Genomic DNA, 12769 nt, shown 5'->3' on the forward strand with positions numbered 1-12769 from the left:
TCTTCCATGAAAAGAAAAATGTTATGATTTGGATGTATTGAGAAATTGCGCCATGGACGACTTTGACGTTGACACAGACTTGTGTATTAACGAAATGTATAACTTTTATTCCAACTTGGAAGAAGTCGCGGATGACGTCTCATTAGATGAGGAAGTATTAGAAGAAGAAGATGAAGACCAAGATAATCTAGTCTCCAACTCAGAGACTTTGAAGGGTTTTGAGAGATATAGTCTGCGTATGTTGTCAAAGACGGATAGAGACTATTTCCTTGCAAGATTCTTTCCAGAAGACTTGCCTACGGTGCAGTCGTCGGTAAGTATTACTCTTTGAAAGTTGACGAGGCTCACGGGATGCTTAGTTGCTTAGAATTTACCGACAAGGTGAGGACACGGTAGAAGCGCGTCGAGAAGAACTTGCTGCGGAGCGAAAATTTTTGAAAGAACAACAAACTTTTCTAGCTTGTCGTCGAGCTAGGAGACAAGCTTCCGAAGGAGTTGTAAAGCTGCCGCCAAGGTCTCGAAAGAGGTGGTGCATCGAGTGTGGTTCCAAGCAAAATTCTGGTGCTCAAGCTAACGAAGACAATAATGTGAAAAAGTTTTCGGGAAGTTTAGAAGGAGAATCGTCTGCTACGTATGCTTTATTTATTCTGGATGATGAGAGAAATGAAGCAGACTTTGTAACTCTGGACAAATACTGCCGTTATCACTTTAGATCTTTGCTCCCGGCGGAACGTACAAATGAGCTGGATGTGGAAGAAGCCGAACGTAAGATACAAAGACAAAATAGAGCAGAGCAAAAGGAGTGGGAACGGCTGCCGACCAAAGATAATCTTTCCATAACGAAAGGTGAAGCTGTCCCTCTTGCTTCAGAATCTGGAAGCTTATTGAGTTATTCTTCAAAAGCAAGTTTTGTGGATACACCGCAATCTTCTTCTTTGCAGAATGACGGTGTTATCCGTAAAAGTTTGAAAAGAACCAAAACCTCAGAAGAAAATGAAGATCTTGATTATGAAGTGACATTTGAGGATGACGATGTTTCGCTTGGGGAAGAGGTAGAAGAAGTTCAAGAACATGAAGAAGAGAGAGGATTATCAGAGGATGAATCAGAAGTTGGGCAGAAAGAATTCTTGAAAGATCGTTCTTCAGGTGTCTCTACCAAAAGTTCTCCGTATCGCAAAAGATCTCGTTTAGAAGAAGCTGCATCCGTTGGAAGTGCTTCTCCTAGTGCCCTTTCATCCTCGGACTCTGATAATGAAGATATGCCGAATTTGTCACATTCTGGCAAAGAAATCAAACGATTATTGAAAAAAGAGAAAGTCGTGACAGACTCAGGTATGAAATGTTATTTATTGTAGATTCCAATGACAGAATGGAATTGCCTGATAGAGTCGAGTACGAAGAAACGTCGAGTTTTGAACAACAATTCATCCAATGAGAAAAGTCCAGAGTTGGAAACAATTGTTCGCGATATCCTTTGGGACTCGTGTTTGAAAAAGACTCCGCTTTCATTGAGAGAGTTTACTTCTTTAGTGACCCAAAAATGGCCCAACCTCCAGAAGAGTCGTAAAGCATTAGATCCTCAGCTATTAGAATTGATCAAAAGCTATACGGAACAACAGACAGATGATTCTGAAAGTCCGAACAAACATATCTTTATGTAAAGGAAGAAGCTTTTGCGATGGATCAATAAAAGGTTTGGAATTCCCACGTCCTGGATGGCATTCTTACAGTCGTCGACGCCAATCAACAGTTTTCATCATAGTCAAGTGCCTTGCAAAAGTTTAGAAAATAGTTGTGGTTCATTATATGCTGTATTCTTTAAGAGATATACTAGCAAGAAGTTGTCGTTACCTCTATCCATTTTCTATGGTCAGCGAAAGCTCGCCTTGAAACAAAGCAATACTTTGCAAAGTGCAAAAGAAATCAAGTCTTCAACCCGGATGCACATAAAAGGTGGTGCAGAGGAAGAAGAACAAATTGCCGCAGAAGATCAAGCGGAAGCTAAACAATATGAACAGTTGAAGAAAACTCCAATAGACAGGGCCATCAGTCCCACTTTGGCAAAGAAACTTGAAACTTTGCCTCCTAGATTCCGAAACTATTGCAGCGTGTTACCTGAAGACGTCAATCTCATTCCTTTAGGAACAAGAGCAACAAAGATAGTCTGCACCGTGGGTCCCTCCACTTGTCAACCAGCTCAGTTGATGCAACTGATTGCGGAGGGTGCAGATGTTCTTAGATTGAATATGTCGCACGGAGACTTTGCTTGGCATCAATTAGTCATAGAAAATATTCGGGAAATAGTGACCAATAGCCCTTTTGTTGTGTCGGTTATGGTCGACATTGGAAGTTTAGACTCTGTTCGGATAGGAGAATTTACTATTGAGCCGAAACTGGAGAAGAATCAACGCTTTGTTTTGACTATTCGACATGAACCCTCATATCCTCCTTTTACTAGTGAAGTGAGTTATGATGGTTTTGTCAATGTTGTCAATGTTGGAGACCTGATTCAAATAGAGAATGGAACTGTGCAAATGTTGGTAGAAGAAGTTACTCACACGGATGTTATTTGCAAGGTCATTGAGAGTGGAACTTTGAAAAGTAGAGCTCCTATTTCAATCCGAGGGAAATCGTATGCTCTTCATTCACCTAGTGATCCCGAAGCCTGTTCACCATACATGGCAGGCTGTGACCCAGATGCAGATATTGAGTTTGCTATTCGTCAGCGAGTGGAGTATATTGCTCTTTCATTTGTAGAGTCCGCAGAACAAGTCAATCGGTTAAAGAATCTCATCAAAGAAAGGAATGCCAATATTGGAGTGGTTGCTAAAATTGAAAGTAAAGCAGGATTGGAACATTTGGAGGAGATTGTTCAATCTTCCGATGCAGTGATGGTTGCAAGAGGAGATTTGGGTACTGCTATTCCTTATGAAATGGTTCCTGTTTGGCAACAAAGGATTGTTTCTCTATGTCGACGTTATAAGAAACCTTGCATTATATCCACACACTTTTTAGAGTCCATGGTACAGTATCCTACACCAACCAGAGCGGAAGTTACGGATATTGCGGAAGCCGTGAAACAAAAGACGGACGCTCTTATGTTAACCACAGAAACTGCCAGTGGAAAGCATCCATTTAAAGCAATTCAGATCATGCATTCGGTTGCCGTTCGGATGGAACAAAAGTTGAAACAAGATACTCTCGACCCTTTTTTGCATTCATGGAGTCCCAACCAAGTTTCAAGAGTCAATGGAATGGTGCCGATTGCCACCATAGCAGAGAACATCTCGTCATCGGCTACTGTTTTGGCTAATCAAAGAAATGCAAAGGCTATCCTTGTATTTACTCAAAAGGGATTCATGGCCTCCTTAGTTTCCAATTGTCGACCTAATGCTCCTATATATGCATTTACCCCAACACCAACTAGTCGTAATCGGTTGAGTCTTCTGTACGGCGTAAGAGGTTTCCGTATTGTATTTTCTGATGACCCTGAAATAACTGTACAACGTGCTATTCAGACACTTTTCCTTCGAGGTTGTTTGCAATCAGGAGATTTGGTGGTAGTGGTTGCGGATATTCTCGGTGGTGCTCCAGTCATTAGTGAAGAGCAAATAGAATCTGTATTTCATTCTCTTGGAGATTCCAAAGAGCAACTTCCCGTATCTTTTGTCCGAAGAGGCCTTCGTCAATTGGGACTCAAGATCAGCGATGCCATTGAGGCAGAATGGAGTATGCGAGATGTTGACTTGGAAGATAGTAGCCGAGAAAAGATTGCTATTGCAGAAGAAGAGAATACAACGCATCGAAGGAATCCCGAGTTAGCCAATCATTCTGAAGGAGAAGGCTTTACTTTGCAACGCTTCAAAACAATTGTTGCCAACTCTAGTGAAATTATTCATTCTATTCAATTGAGAATAGTTTAGTTACATAGCTCTTGTACTTTCTAAGTTATCTTTGGCGAAAGTAAGGAAGCCGTCAACCAGATATAGGAGAAAGAACAATATCCATGGGTTGGTCTTCTTCATCTACTGGGACGTTCTCCACCATCGACGCCGATAATGCAACTCCAACAAATAAGGGAGGCTGAATCCCTCTTTGTTGGGCCACTTGTTTGCATTGCGATATAAATCGATCATAATAACCCTATTCATTCCATCACGATTATTTTCTTTATAAAAGCTGCCCACAAAATAACGTGACTACCTTTCCACGTCCCAATCGATGTCCCATTACATCAAAAGCAAGGCCAGGAACTATTACCAAATCTAGACAATCTCGTTCCAAACAAAGAACGGGCTGTGTCACTGGAGGCTCCCGAATACCCCACCGATTGGGTTCCCAAGAAAATATTTGTTCTAAACTATGTGCTTGATAAAACCATAGAGTATGGTCTTCTTGTATTCTGGGAAGAAAACAGCGCTTGTTGGATTCCAATATGAGTCTGATTATTTCACGAGTATCTACCTGTTGTTTGAATTGAAAATCCTCTATCACTGTACGCAATTCGTACTCACTTCCTTTGTAAAACTGACGTAACAAGCAACAGAACTGGCCTGTTGAAACGGTGTCCAAGTTGCCAATCGTTCTGTGATCTTTTTACCTTCAACAATAAATATATTTGAGAGAAAATTGTCTTTTAAAAGCTTACTTTCCACTAGGACAACTTCTTCCTTGAGTTGTTTTAGTTTTTCCCGTGTTCTCCTTCTCAACTCTCTTTTCAACACCACCAGTGAACTTTGCATCGATTGTGCTGAGTTGAAGAATTGGCCTACTCGGCGTCGTCCAGTGACACACTGTGGATTGGGTTTGCTATCGATTGAGTAAACTTGTTGTTGACTAGTATTATTCAAAAGCAGAGGCTATGGTAAGAAATAGATGAACTCACCGAATCCCAACTTTATAATATTTGTAGGGTCGAGTGAGAACCAAAACAGTAAAAAAGTCTGCACGTGTGATCATCGAAAAATATTATTCCAAGTTGACTTTGGATTTCCAGACCAACAAAAGAATATGCGATGAAGTGGCACTTATTCCTTCTAAAAGACTTCGTAACAAGATTGCAGGTTTCGTAACGGTACGTCATCAACCTTGTCCACTGTTGAAAACTTTGAACGGGTTCGTGTAGCATTTGATGAAGCGAATCCAGAAAGGACCTGTTCGGGGAATTTCTCTTAAATTACAAGAAGAAGAGAGAGAAAGACGAATGGACTTTGTTCCCGAAATATCCGCCATAGACGTGGGTGAAGTGAAGATTGACCCGGTGACTAAGAATATGTTGGAGTCTTTGGGATATAAGAATCTTCCCAATGTGATAGTCGAGACTGGAGTAGAGCCCAAGAAATTTGCACCGAGAGCATTTTAGTGGAAAATAAAAGTGCACACAAGATGAATATATACGTCCGACCTTTTTACCAATTTATTTATAGATCGTGTTGTTATGAGCCTTGTATGACTATCTTTTGTTGGAAAGTGGATTACTCGCGACAAACTTGTCTCACATTGTGAAAAAAAACATTTGAAGACTTGAGAACAATGATCGACTCTTTTATGGATGATAGCCATTAATAACAAATGAAAAGACTTTCGTTGCTTTTGAAAGAGTGGAAGAATATCATAATATATGGAGACGGTAAAACCAGTCAATATATTCGGACAGGAGCTGAGAAACAAGCTTGCGTACTTGCCAATCGACTGGAGCAGTCGTTGCAAAGAAAACAAGAGACAAAAGTTGAGCAATATTTCCAAAGAGTTTATCCCCATCAGCTTTGGAAACGTTGGTTCACAAAGGCTATTGCCAAATTGTTCCTCAAGACGATTGCCAAGTTGAAACCGCAGTCTCGTATGTTGTTAAGTGACTATTTCTTACGTATTTCCAAGCACATAGGATGTTTTGAAAGTCCTATAGAGAAACTCGACAACACTAACAACTCTCACTTTTCTTTAGAAGATCCATTCGTCTTAGTAGGTGCAGCCAGTTCTACGGCGCCATTTCTTGTTGCCATGAGATATCGTTATAAAAGCTGCAAAACTATTCAAGTGTTGCACCCGCGTTGTAATACAGACTTGTTTGATGCAGTAGTTTCACCCAAGCATGATAGTGTTTATCAAAAGTTTAACAAGGACAACTGGATACCAACCACATTATCTTTACACGAGCTTACTCCAGAATACTTGAAACAAATAAGAGAAACAACCATTCGTCAATATCCTGTGCTTGCTTCGGTTATCAAAGTTGTTATCTTGATTGGTGGTCCTAGAAACCACTGGCAACTCATTTACTGCAATCCGTACAAGTCTATTGCTCGATTCATGCATTATTTATCGCAAGCAGTTGATAGATTTTCTCAGCAAAATTATATATTTCTTGTAACTGTGAGTGGAAGCTTCTTTTATTTTCATACAAGGTGAGGATGTCAATTTCATTGGCTTAGGTATCGAATAGAACGCCATCGAAAGTCTCTCGGCTGCTTTATCAACAATTACAAAAGTATGATGAATGTACACGTGTATCACAAAAAAGAGGTTCTCACGCTACTTTAGGAATTTTCTCAAGGATAACATTTGGTTTTATGATCCTAAGCAGCCAAACTCTCAAAATCCATATCATCAATATTTAAGTGTAGCAGACTATATTTTGGTTACCAGTGAGTCGGTGAATATGATAAGTGAAGCATTGAGTTGTCAACGTCCCGTGTATGTCTATGATTTATTTGGTACAGAGTCTACTCGTTTCTCTGGTAGAAGGTTGCGTCTATTTTTGAACAACTTGGTTCAGCGTGGTTGGATTGCTCGTTTTGAAGGAACTCTGCACGTTCATTCTTTGCATCACTCATCTTTTGATGAAAAGAACAAGTGTCATGATTGCATCGAAGAAGAAATTTTCACGACATTGTTGTCTTTGCTTGAAGAAATTCCTGGTGATTCAAAATGTCCAGTCGTTTTAGCAAAGTGAAACCGGAAGAATGTATTCTTCTCGTGTGTGATATTCAAGAAAGATTCCGCTCAGTTATCTATCAGTATACGAGTGTGATTAATGCTGCCAAGATATTGTTGGAAGCCGCAGAACTGTTCAAAATACCTGTAATAGCTACTGAACAATATCCCCGTGCTTTGGGACACACAGGTAATTGCCTTTTGAGGAAGAGAAAGACTAAAATGGAAACTCGTTGTTTTTAGTGGAAGAGTTGGACTCACAAAAGATGAAAGTTTATGAAAAGACAGTATTTAGTATGATGGTCCCAGAAGTAGAAAAATGCCTCTTGGAACACTCGTTAAGAAGAACTGCAGTGATTGTGGGAATAGAAACGCACGTCTGTGTGTTGCAGACCACTTTAGATTTGCTTGAGAAGGGTTATTCTGTCCACATCGTAACAGATGGAGTTTCCTCTCAGCGAGCGATGGATAGAAGTACAGCATTTCGTCGCCTTGAACAGGCAGGAGCGTGGCTTACTACTTATGGTACGTATTTATTGCAGTGTTACTAGGTCAACTTATTTGCCTCCCATTGTTCCTTTTAGAGTCGTTACTATTTCAGTTATTGAGGTCAAAGGACCATCCATCCTTTAAGCAAGTGTCAGAGCTTTGCAAAAGACCGAGACCTGATCCTGGTCTTAATACTCTATAGATGGAGGTCTGTATCAAATAAAAGTTGGTTTGTTGATTGTGAGGAACGAATGACAAAACGGTTAAGATCCATTTCATTTCGTTGGCCAATCGATATATATATTATATTGAAAAGTCATTTGTTTCCATAGCAAGAAAGGAGAAAGAGCGAGAGATATGACAAACTAAGTGTTTAGCTTTGATATGTCTTCGAGTTCTCCTCCAGCTACTGGTCGTATATACAGACAAGTGGATGAACAGCAAGTTATTCTTCGTTTGCCACCTGCACTAGCATCCCGTGTACAACTGCAACTCGACGATAAACTTGCCAGTGGTCAGCAAGTACTTGAACTTCCTTACCAAATAGAATTTATAGACAACCGTCACGCACTTTTTCGATATGATGGCAAAACATATGCTGCAGTATTGTTAGACCTTCCTTGTGTAGTGGAAAGCTCGACACTTGGTGAAACAAAGAAACTTTACAAGAATCTTGACGTTCATCAAGTATTACAAGTGGAGTCAACACCCATAGAAGAAGCAGTTGAAAAAACTGAAACTGACTTTTGTTTGGAAGACGGTATTACTCATGTAACAAAAGGCGCCAAGACAAGGTTTCGCAAGGATCTCCCAGAGTATAGTGCAGAAAGAGTGTCTTATGTGGAAGGATTGATGAAAAATGTCTTTGAATTGAAGTATAATTTGGTCAAAGGAGAATCAGCAAAGAAGACAGACGCGTTGATGGAATTTTTGGAAGAGGAAGAGTGGGAAGACGCTACCAAGGAACCGACGACGGGTTCTTTGGAACAAGAGGAAAGCCAATCTTTTCAACATAGTCCTGAAGGGAAGGTAAATACGGAAGATAGTCCAATGAAAATGACACAAACTGAAGACGTGCCAGTCAACAGCGTGTTTGAACAGGAGTTGTCTGCTAAAGCTTTTGAAAATGTTGAAGCAGCAAAAGTGTCTTCGGTTAATGTATCGGAGGAGAGAATCAAGTCAGAACCTTTGTTAGAAGCACCACAAGATAATATGAACAGTCCAACTCCACCCCAACTAGAACAACAAAAAGTATTGGAAGCACAACGAAAGGCCGAACGCTTCAAACTCGAAAAGTCTATGGAGGCGCAACAATCGAAGATAAGACAAATGGAGGAAAAGATAAGGGACGTTTCTAATCGTGCTTTGAAACAACGTATGCAACAACATTTAGATGACATGAATCAAGAACTTGCTCGACTTCGAGAGGCACTTGAGAAACATGACAAAGAATCCCATATGTAGAAGTGTTTCTCAACTTGAAATGTCCCAATGGCTATAGAAGTTTGGAAATGATTTCAGTGCATTTGGTTTAATCGCCAGAAGAAAATACCATCATTTTAGCAGTCATCCTTCGATGTGTTTATTTTCATACTGCTTTTTGATTTGTATGAAATTGAATAAAATTTAATTGAAGAATACTCAGTCCGATACAATTCCATGAAATGTGCATTAGATCGATCTATCACGGCCATCGTGAATAACCAAAATAACAAATAGACGATCGAAATTTGTTGAATGGCCGACCAACACACCGCATGTGACTGACGGAGTATACTATGGTTACTCTGCAACAAGTAGAACCACAGTCCGAAGTCTCAAAAAGAAGATTAGCAAGAGATTCTATTAGAAAAGTAGCAGGAGGGTTGTTTTATAAGACTAACTTTTGTTTCTGTCTTGATGGGACAGCAGTGTGCCTGGTTTCAGGTGATACCTTTACGGTATATCGCACTTGTCCTTCTCAACAAGGCAACGTCCAAAATACTCATTGGCAAAAAAGTTTTATTTCTAAACCACACGATAAGAGAATTACGAAAGTTGCCAGTCATCCGGTTGATGGTGCCGTCGTTATGTCAGCCAGTGAGGATGGGACTTTGAGAATATGGGATGTGGAAGAAGGAAGTTTGCAAAAAACTATAGATATTGGACTACCCATAGAACACTGTTTATATGATACAAAGTTTACAGACACTGTGTATTGTCTTTGTCGCAAGCTGGGTGCTGTAGAAAGAGATTCCTTGTTGGACGGACAACAGTCAGAGAAGAAGACAATAAGGAATTTTGCTCGTGGACACAACTTGTATAGAGTAATATCAGTGAAAATAAGTAATGGTAAAGTGTCCAATCTCTTTCAAGTGAAGCGCCCTCGATGCTTTTGTTTGGCTTCCTCTTCGGAACTTGTTCTTTTGGTCGGAACTGATTATGGACTGACCTGTTATTTTTTGGATAAGAAAGAGAACGGAGTGCTTCACATGAGGCACTCAAAGCCTATTCGTGCAATGGCATATCATGAGGAGACGGATACATTAGCGGTTGGAGAAGAGACTGGAATGATTCGCATATTTCGTTGCTTTGTGTCAACATTATCTAAACAAAATGATATGCATCCAATTCATTTTTTAAATGCCTTAACGCATTCAAAGTTTCATTGGCATTCACGAACAGTCTTATCTTTAACCTTTTCTGTCAATGGTGTGCGTCTCTTTTCAGGCGGTACAGAAGGTGTTTTAGTATCTTGGAAAGTCAATACAGGAGAGCACACATTTCTTCCTAGACTAGGTGGAAGCATTCGATATCTTATGGTAGATTCGTATAGAAATGTAATCGGAGTCTCAAGCCAAGACAACAGCTTTAAATTATTGGATGCTTCTAATGGTGACCTTGTTTGCGAAATACGTGGAGCATGGTCTTGGACAGCTTTTCATCCTCAAAGGAAAGACAAAGAAGCAATGGAATCAAGAGATTCCTGGATGGATTTTGTAAAGTGCATTTGGACAGCCAATAGCACACCGAAACTATTACTACCAGGTAGAACTGGTCGATTGCAAATATTTGATATTTCACAAGATCTACATTTAATGGAAGTCGATTTGTTCTACTTCAATTATCAACCAACTTGTGCGGAAGACGCCAAGTGGATTCCCTTTATTTCTCATTTATGTGTGACCAAAGACATGTCTAGTATTATTACTTTGGAACGGCGCCATGTTCCTGAAGATGAGTCTTTTCCACCGGAGTTTAGCGCACAAGTTGTTCAGTTTTATGAGTTACAGTCTTCGCATTACGTATTGAAAAGCAGAATGTTTATTCAATCCAAAGATTCTTTTGTCTTGGATATGTTTTGTCATCCTAGTGCTGCTATGCTTTGTACATTACATAAGAATGGGACTGTTAGAATATGGGCTCTTAAGAGTACACAAGAACAGCAGCAGCTGAAATGGTATTGTATCCATACATGGAAAGGTTGTCAAACAGCAACCACCATCCGAGGAGCTTTCTCTAGTGATGGCAGTCTTTTGATAATTGCATATGATAACTTGATTTCTTTTTGGAAATTGGAAGAAAATGCAAGTCATATTTCATTGTTGAGTGAAAAGAGCTTCGATGTTGGTCATATTGCTTCGTTACATTGTTTGGGTGGTAACTGCGGTATCTTGATTGTCACTACGGCTAATAGCTTTCTCGTTGTTGACTTGATTCAGATGGAAATGTTATGGTCACAACATGTTTCAGAGCCTATGGTTGCTTGTGATGATGTCTCACCTCGTTTTGCAGTCGTCTATAAGAATAATATTGATTCCAATTGGATGCCTCAAATGCAATGTGAAAACTCCTCAACTCGAAAGAGATATCACCATAATAAGATCTGCATCTATGAACCTTTTTCAGTTGATCCTCTGCACGTTTTAGATGCAAAGGGAATATCTATCAAAGCGGCTTTTTTTTCGCTCATTCATTTCAATTTAAATATTCCTGATCTTATTTTGATTGATAGTGAACTACAAATGTACGGATGTTATTTGAACTCTTCACAACAAGCCCAACCCGAAGAATTACTCAAGGATGAACATAAGGCATATCATAGCGAAGAATCTGCTTACTTTCATATTCTTGGAGAGAAGTTGTATCATAGGGAATCGACTCGTCTTCCAGATACTTTACCTTTGGATAATAGTAACCCAAGTATTGGCCATCCCAACAAAGTATTGGAGTTGCAAGATGTTCCTAGTCACGTGTTGCCTGCACCACATGAATTGCTGAATAGTTTGTTTCATTTTCATACTCTTCGTATTCATTCCACAGAAGAGTCTTCCAGTGACTTGTCAACAGATATCACTATGGTGGAACGGAAACCTGAATGGAACTTGATGACAAATGCATTTCAATTAGATGAAAAGAATCATCGACATTATGGACAACGTCTTTGGAAAAAGTTGTTTCAATTAAGAAGACCGACATAACGTACATATTGAGAATAGTATAAAACAACCTTTTAAGTGTGCTTTATTCAGAAACCAAGGTAACAGCTTGATGTCAGACACAACTGCTAACAGTTTCCACCTTTGTATCCCTTCCACCACAACTCTTGAGGAATTTTCTTCCAGTCTTCTTTTGGCATACCGACTAGACAAGAAAGTTTTTCAACACTGTAACCAGCTAAGTGACCTGCTTGAGAACTTGGGAACGTCCTACTTGTTTCATAAAACCCATTCAAACTGTTTCTCTTGTCATTGGATGGTGAAGTTCCACTATTCCACTTTCAACCAACTCCAAGATGTAACTCTAGAAAAGGACAACTTGACCATAATAATAGAAAGTGACCTTTGTTGGTCTTGTTTTTACTCTCGGAGAAAAGTTCCACAACAAGCTTCACTTTCCATAGCTCCATCACGTATTTACTCGGTGGTTGATTTGTTTCACTTGATGTTTCACATATCCAACTGTGTCTTATGTATCGGTTGCAATCCATCCATATACCCTTCCAGTTGGTTCTATCAACAAGAAAACAAACCAATATGTCTCACTTCTCAAGATGGAAGAGGAACAACGTTAGGCATGGTCGATTCTTCTCATGTGTCACAACAATGCTTTTCTCTCTATGCAGTTGACTGTCATGTGTTACTTGTCAACAAATTGGGAGTTCTTCGTTGTCCTGCCTGTCGCAAACTCAAAATAACACTGTATAGAAGACTTCAAAGACAAGAAAAAGAAAACCAAAACCCCAATCTTTCACAGAATGGTGGTACCTAACTCGTGTTATTCTTTGAAAAGAGAATGATTTTAGAAAGTGAGAATAGATTCTTGGCTTGTCGTTTTCAAATATAAATATTTCATAACAACCCAAAGT

The 12769-nt window shown here is 39.6% G+C and overlaps 8 protein-coding genes across 8 annotated transcripts; 7 read left to right on the plus strand and 1 right to left on the minus strand.

Annotated features, from left to right (window-relative positions):
* The first annotated feature begins 29 nt into the window (after nucleotides 1–29).
* Nucleotides 30–1706, plus strand: Gasu_05970 (uncharacterized protein). The gene is made up of 3 exons (XM_005708647.1): nucleotides 30–313; nucleotides 360–1332; nucleotides 1387–1706. The coding sequence occupies exons 1-3, from the start codon at nucleotides 53–55 to the stop codon at nucleotides 1659–1661; spliced, it is 1509 nt and encodes a 502-aa protein (XP_005708704.1). The 5' UTR covers nucleotides 30–52; the 3' UTR covers nucleotides 1662–1706.
* Nucleotides 1707–1709: 3 nt separating this feature from the next.
* Gasu_05980 (pyruvate kinase) lies at nucleotides 1710–3950 on the plus strand. Its single transcript, XM_005708648.1, has one exon. It carries the CDS (start codon nucleotides 1716–1718, stop codon nucleotides 3921–3923), a length of 2208 nt encoding a protein of 735 aa, XP_005708705.1. The 5' UTR covers nucleotides 1710–1715; the 3' UTR covers nucleotides 3924–3950.
* A 4-nt stretch (nucleotides 3951–3954) lies between these two features.
* On the minus strand, nucleotides 3955–4839 carry Gasu_05990 (5-formyltetrahydrofolate cyclo-ligase). The gene is made up of 4 exons (XM_005708649.1): nucleotides 4649–4839; nucleotides 4515–4600; nucleotides 4204–4464; nucleotides 3955–4143 (listed from the first exon to the last, which is right to left on the minus strand). The coding sequence occupies exons 1-4, from the start codon at nucleotides 4740–4742 to the stop codon at nucleotides 3976–3978; spliced, it is 609 nt and encodes a 202-aa protein (XP_005708706.1). The 5' UTR covers nucleotides 4743–4839; the 3' UTR covers nucleotides 3955–3975.
* A 10-nt stretch (nucleotides 4840–4849) lies between these two features.
* Gasu_06000 (40S ribosomal protein S17) lies at nucleotides 4850–5500 on the plus strand. Its single transcript, XM_005708650.1, has 3 exons — nucleotides 4850–4864; nucleotides 4913–5074; nucleotides 5126–5500. The coding sequence occupies exons 1-3, from the start codon at nucleotides 4862–4864 to the stop codon at nucleotides 5360–5362; spliced, it is 402 nt and encodes a 133-aa protein (XP_005708707.1). The 5' UTR covers nucleotides 4850–4861; the 3' UTR covers nucleotides 5363–5500.
* Nucleotides 5501–5509: 9 nt separating this feature from the next.
* On the plus strand, nucleotides 5510–7776 carry Gasu_06010 (ribonuclease). Its single transcript, XM_005708651.1, has 6 exons — nucleotides 5510–6372; nucleotides 6432–6487; nucleotides 6541–6917; nucleotides 6962–7123; nucleotides 7177–7458; nucleotides 7518–7776. Exons 1-6 carry the CDS (start codon nucleotides 5572–5574, stop codon nucleotides 7622–7624), a joined length of 1785 nt encoding a protein of 594 aa, XP_005708708.1. The 5' UTR covers nucleotides 5510–5571; the 3' UTR covers nucleotides 7625–7776.
* A 13-nt stretch (nucleotides 7777–7789) lies between these two features.
* Gasu_06020 (transcription initiation factor TFIID, subunit TAF7) lies at nucleotides 7790–9061 on the plus strand. Its single transcript, XM_005708652.1, has one exon. It carries the CDS (start codon nucleotides 7807–7809, stop codon nucleotides 8884–8886), a length of 1080 nt encoding a protein of 359 aa, XP_005708709.1. The 5' UTR covers nucleotides 7790–7806; the 3' UTR covers nucleotides 8887–9061.
* A 78-nt stretch (nucleotides 9062–9139) lies between these two features.
* Gasu_06030 (transducin family protein / WD-40 repeat family protein) lies at nucleotides 9140–11921 on the plus strand. Its single transcript, XM_005708653.1, has one exon. The coding sequence runs from the start codon at nucleotides 9201–9203 to the stop codon at nucleotides 11880–11882; it is 2682 nt and encodes an 893-aa protein (XP_005708710.1). The 5' UTR covers nucleotides 9140–9200; the 3' UTR covers nucleotides 11883–11921.
* An 8-nt stretch (nucleotides 11922–11929) lies between these two features.
* Nucleotides 11930–12763, plus strand: Gasu_06040 (uncharacterized protein). Its single transcript, XM_005708654.1, has one exon. The coding sequence runs from the start codon at nucleotides 11953–11955 to the stop codon at nucleotides 12670–12672; it is 720 nt and encodes a 239-aa protein (XP_005708711.1). The 5' UTR covers nucleotides 11930–11952; the 3' UTR covers nucleotides 12673–12763.
* The last annotated feature ends 6 nt before the right edge of the window (nucleotides 12764–12769 follow it).

The sequence above is a fragment of the Galdieria sulphuraria genome (genome assembly GCF_000341285.1).
Source record: "Galdieria sulphuraria unplaced genomic scaffold scaf_3, whole genome shotgun sequence".
Classification (NCBI taxonomy): Eukaryota; Rhodophyta; class Bangiophyceae; order Galdieriales; family Galdieriaceae; genus Galdieria; species Galdieria sulphuraria.

Coding starts and splice junctions, on each gene's coding strand:
- Gasu_05990 (XM_005708649.1), bottom strand. CDS start 4,742: ATGCAAAGTTCACTGGTGGTGTTGAAAAGAGAGTTGAGAAGGAGAACA. Junction 4,601..4,648: donor AGAAGTTGTCCTAGTGGAAA/GTAAGCTTTTAA, acceptor TTATTGTTGAAG/GTAAAAAGATCACAGAACGA. Junction 4,144..4,203: donor ATCGATTGGGACGTGGAAAG/GTAGTCACGTTA, acceptor TGGAATGAATAG/GGTTATTATGATCGATTTAT.
- Gasu_06040 (XM_005708654.1), top strand. CDS start 11,953: ATGTCAGACACAACTGCTAACAGTTTCCACCTTTGTATCCCTTCCACC.
- Gasu_06010 (XM_005708651.1), top strand. CDS start 5,572: ATGAAAAGACTTTCGTTGCTTTTGAAAGAGTGGAAGAATATCATAATA. Junction 6,918..6,961: donor TTTGCTTGAAGAAATTCCTG/GTGATTCAAAAT, acceptor TGAAACCGGAAG/AATGTATTCTTCTCGTGTGT. Junction 7,124..7,176: donor CCGTGCTTTGGGACACACAG/GTAATTGCCTTT, acceptor CGTTGTTTTTAG/TGGAAGAGTTGGACTCACAA.
- Gasu_06000 (XM_005708650.1), top strand. Junction 5,075..5,125: donor AGATTGCAGGTTTCGTAACG/GTACGTCATCAA, acceptor GGGTTCGTGTAG/CATTTGATGAAGCGAATCCA.
- Gasu_05970 (XM_005708647.1), top strand. CDS start 53: ATGGACGACTTTGACGTTGACACAGACTTGTGTATTAACGAAATGTAT. Junction 314..359: donor TGCCTACGGTGCAGTCGTCG/GTAAGTATTACT, acceptor CGGGATGCTTAG/TTGCTTAGAATTTACCGACA. Junction 1,333..1,386: donor GAAAGTCGTGACAGACTCAG/GTATGAAATGTT, acceptor ATTGCCTGATAG/AGTCGAGTACGAAGAAACGT.
- Gasu_06030 (XM_005708653.1), top strand. CDS start 9,201: ATGGTTACTCTGCAACAAGTAGAACCACAGTCCGAAGTCTCAAAAAGA.
- Gasu_05980 (XM_005708648.1), top strand. CDS start 1,716: ATGGCATTCTTACAGTCGTCGACGCCAATCAACAGTTTTCATCATAGT.
- Gasu_06020 (XM_005708652.1), top strand. CDS start 7,807: ATGTCTTCGAGTTCTCCTCCAGCTACTGGTCGTATATACAGACAAGTG.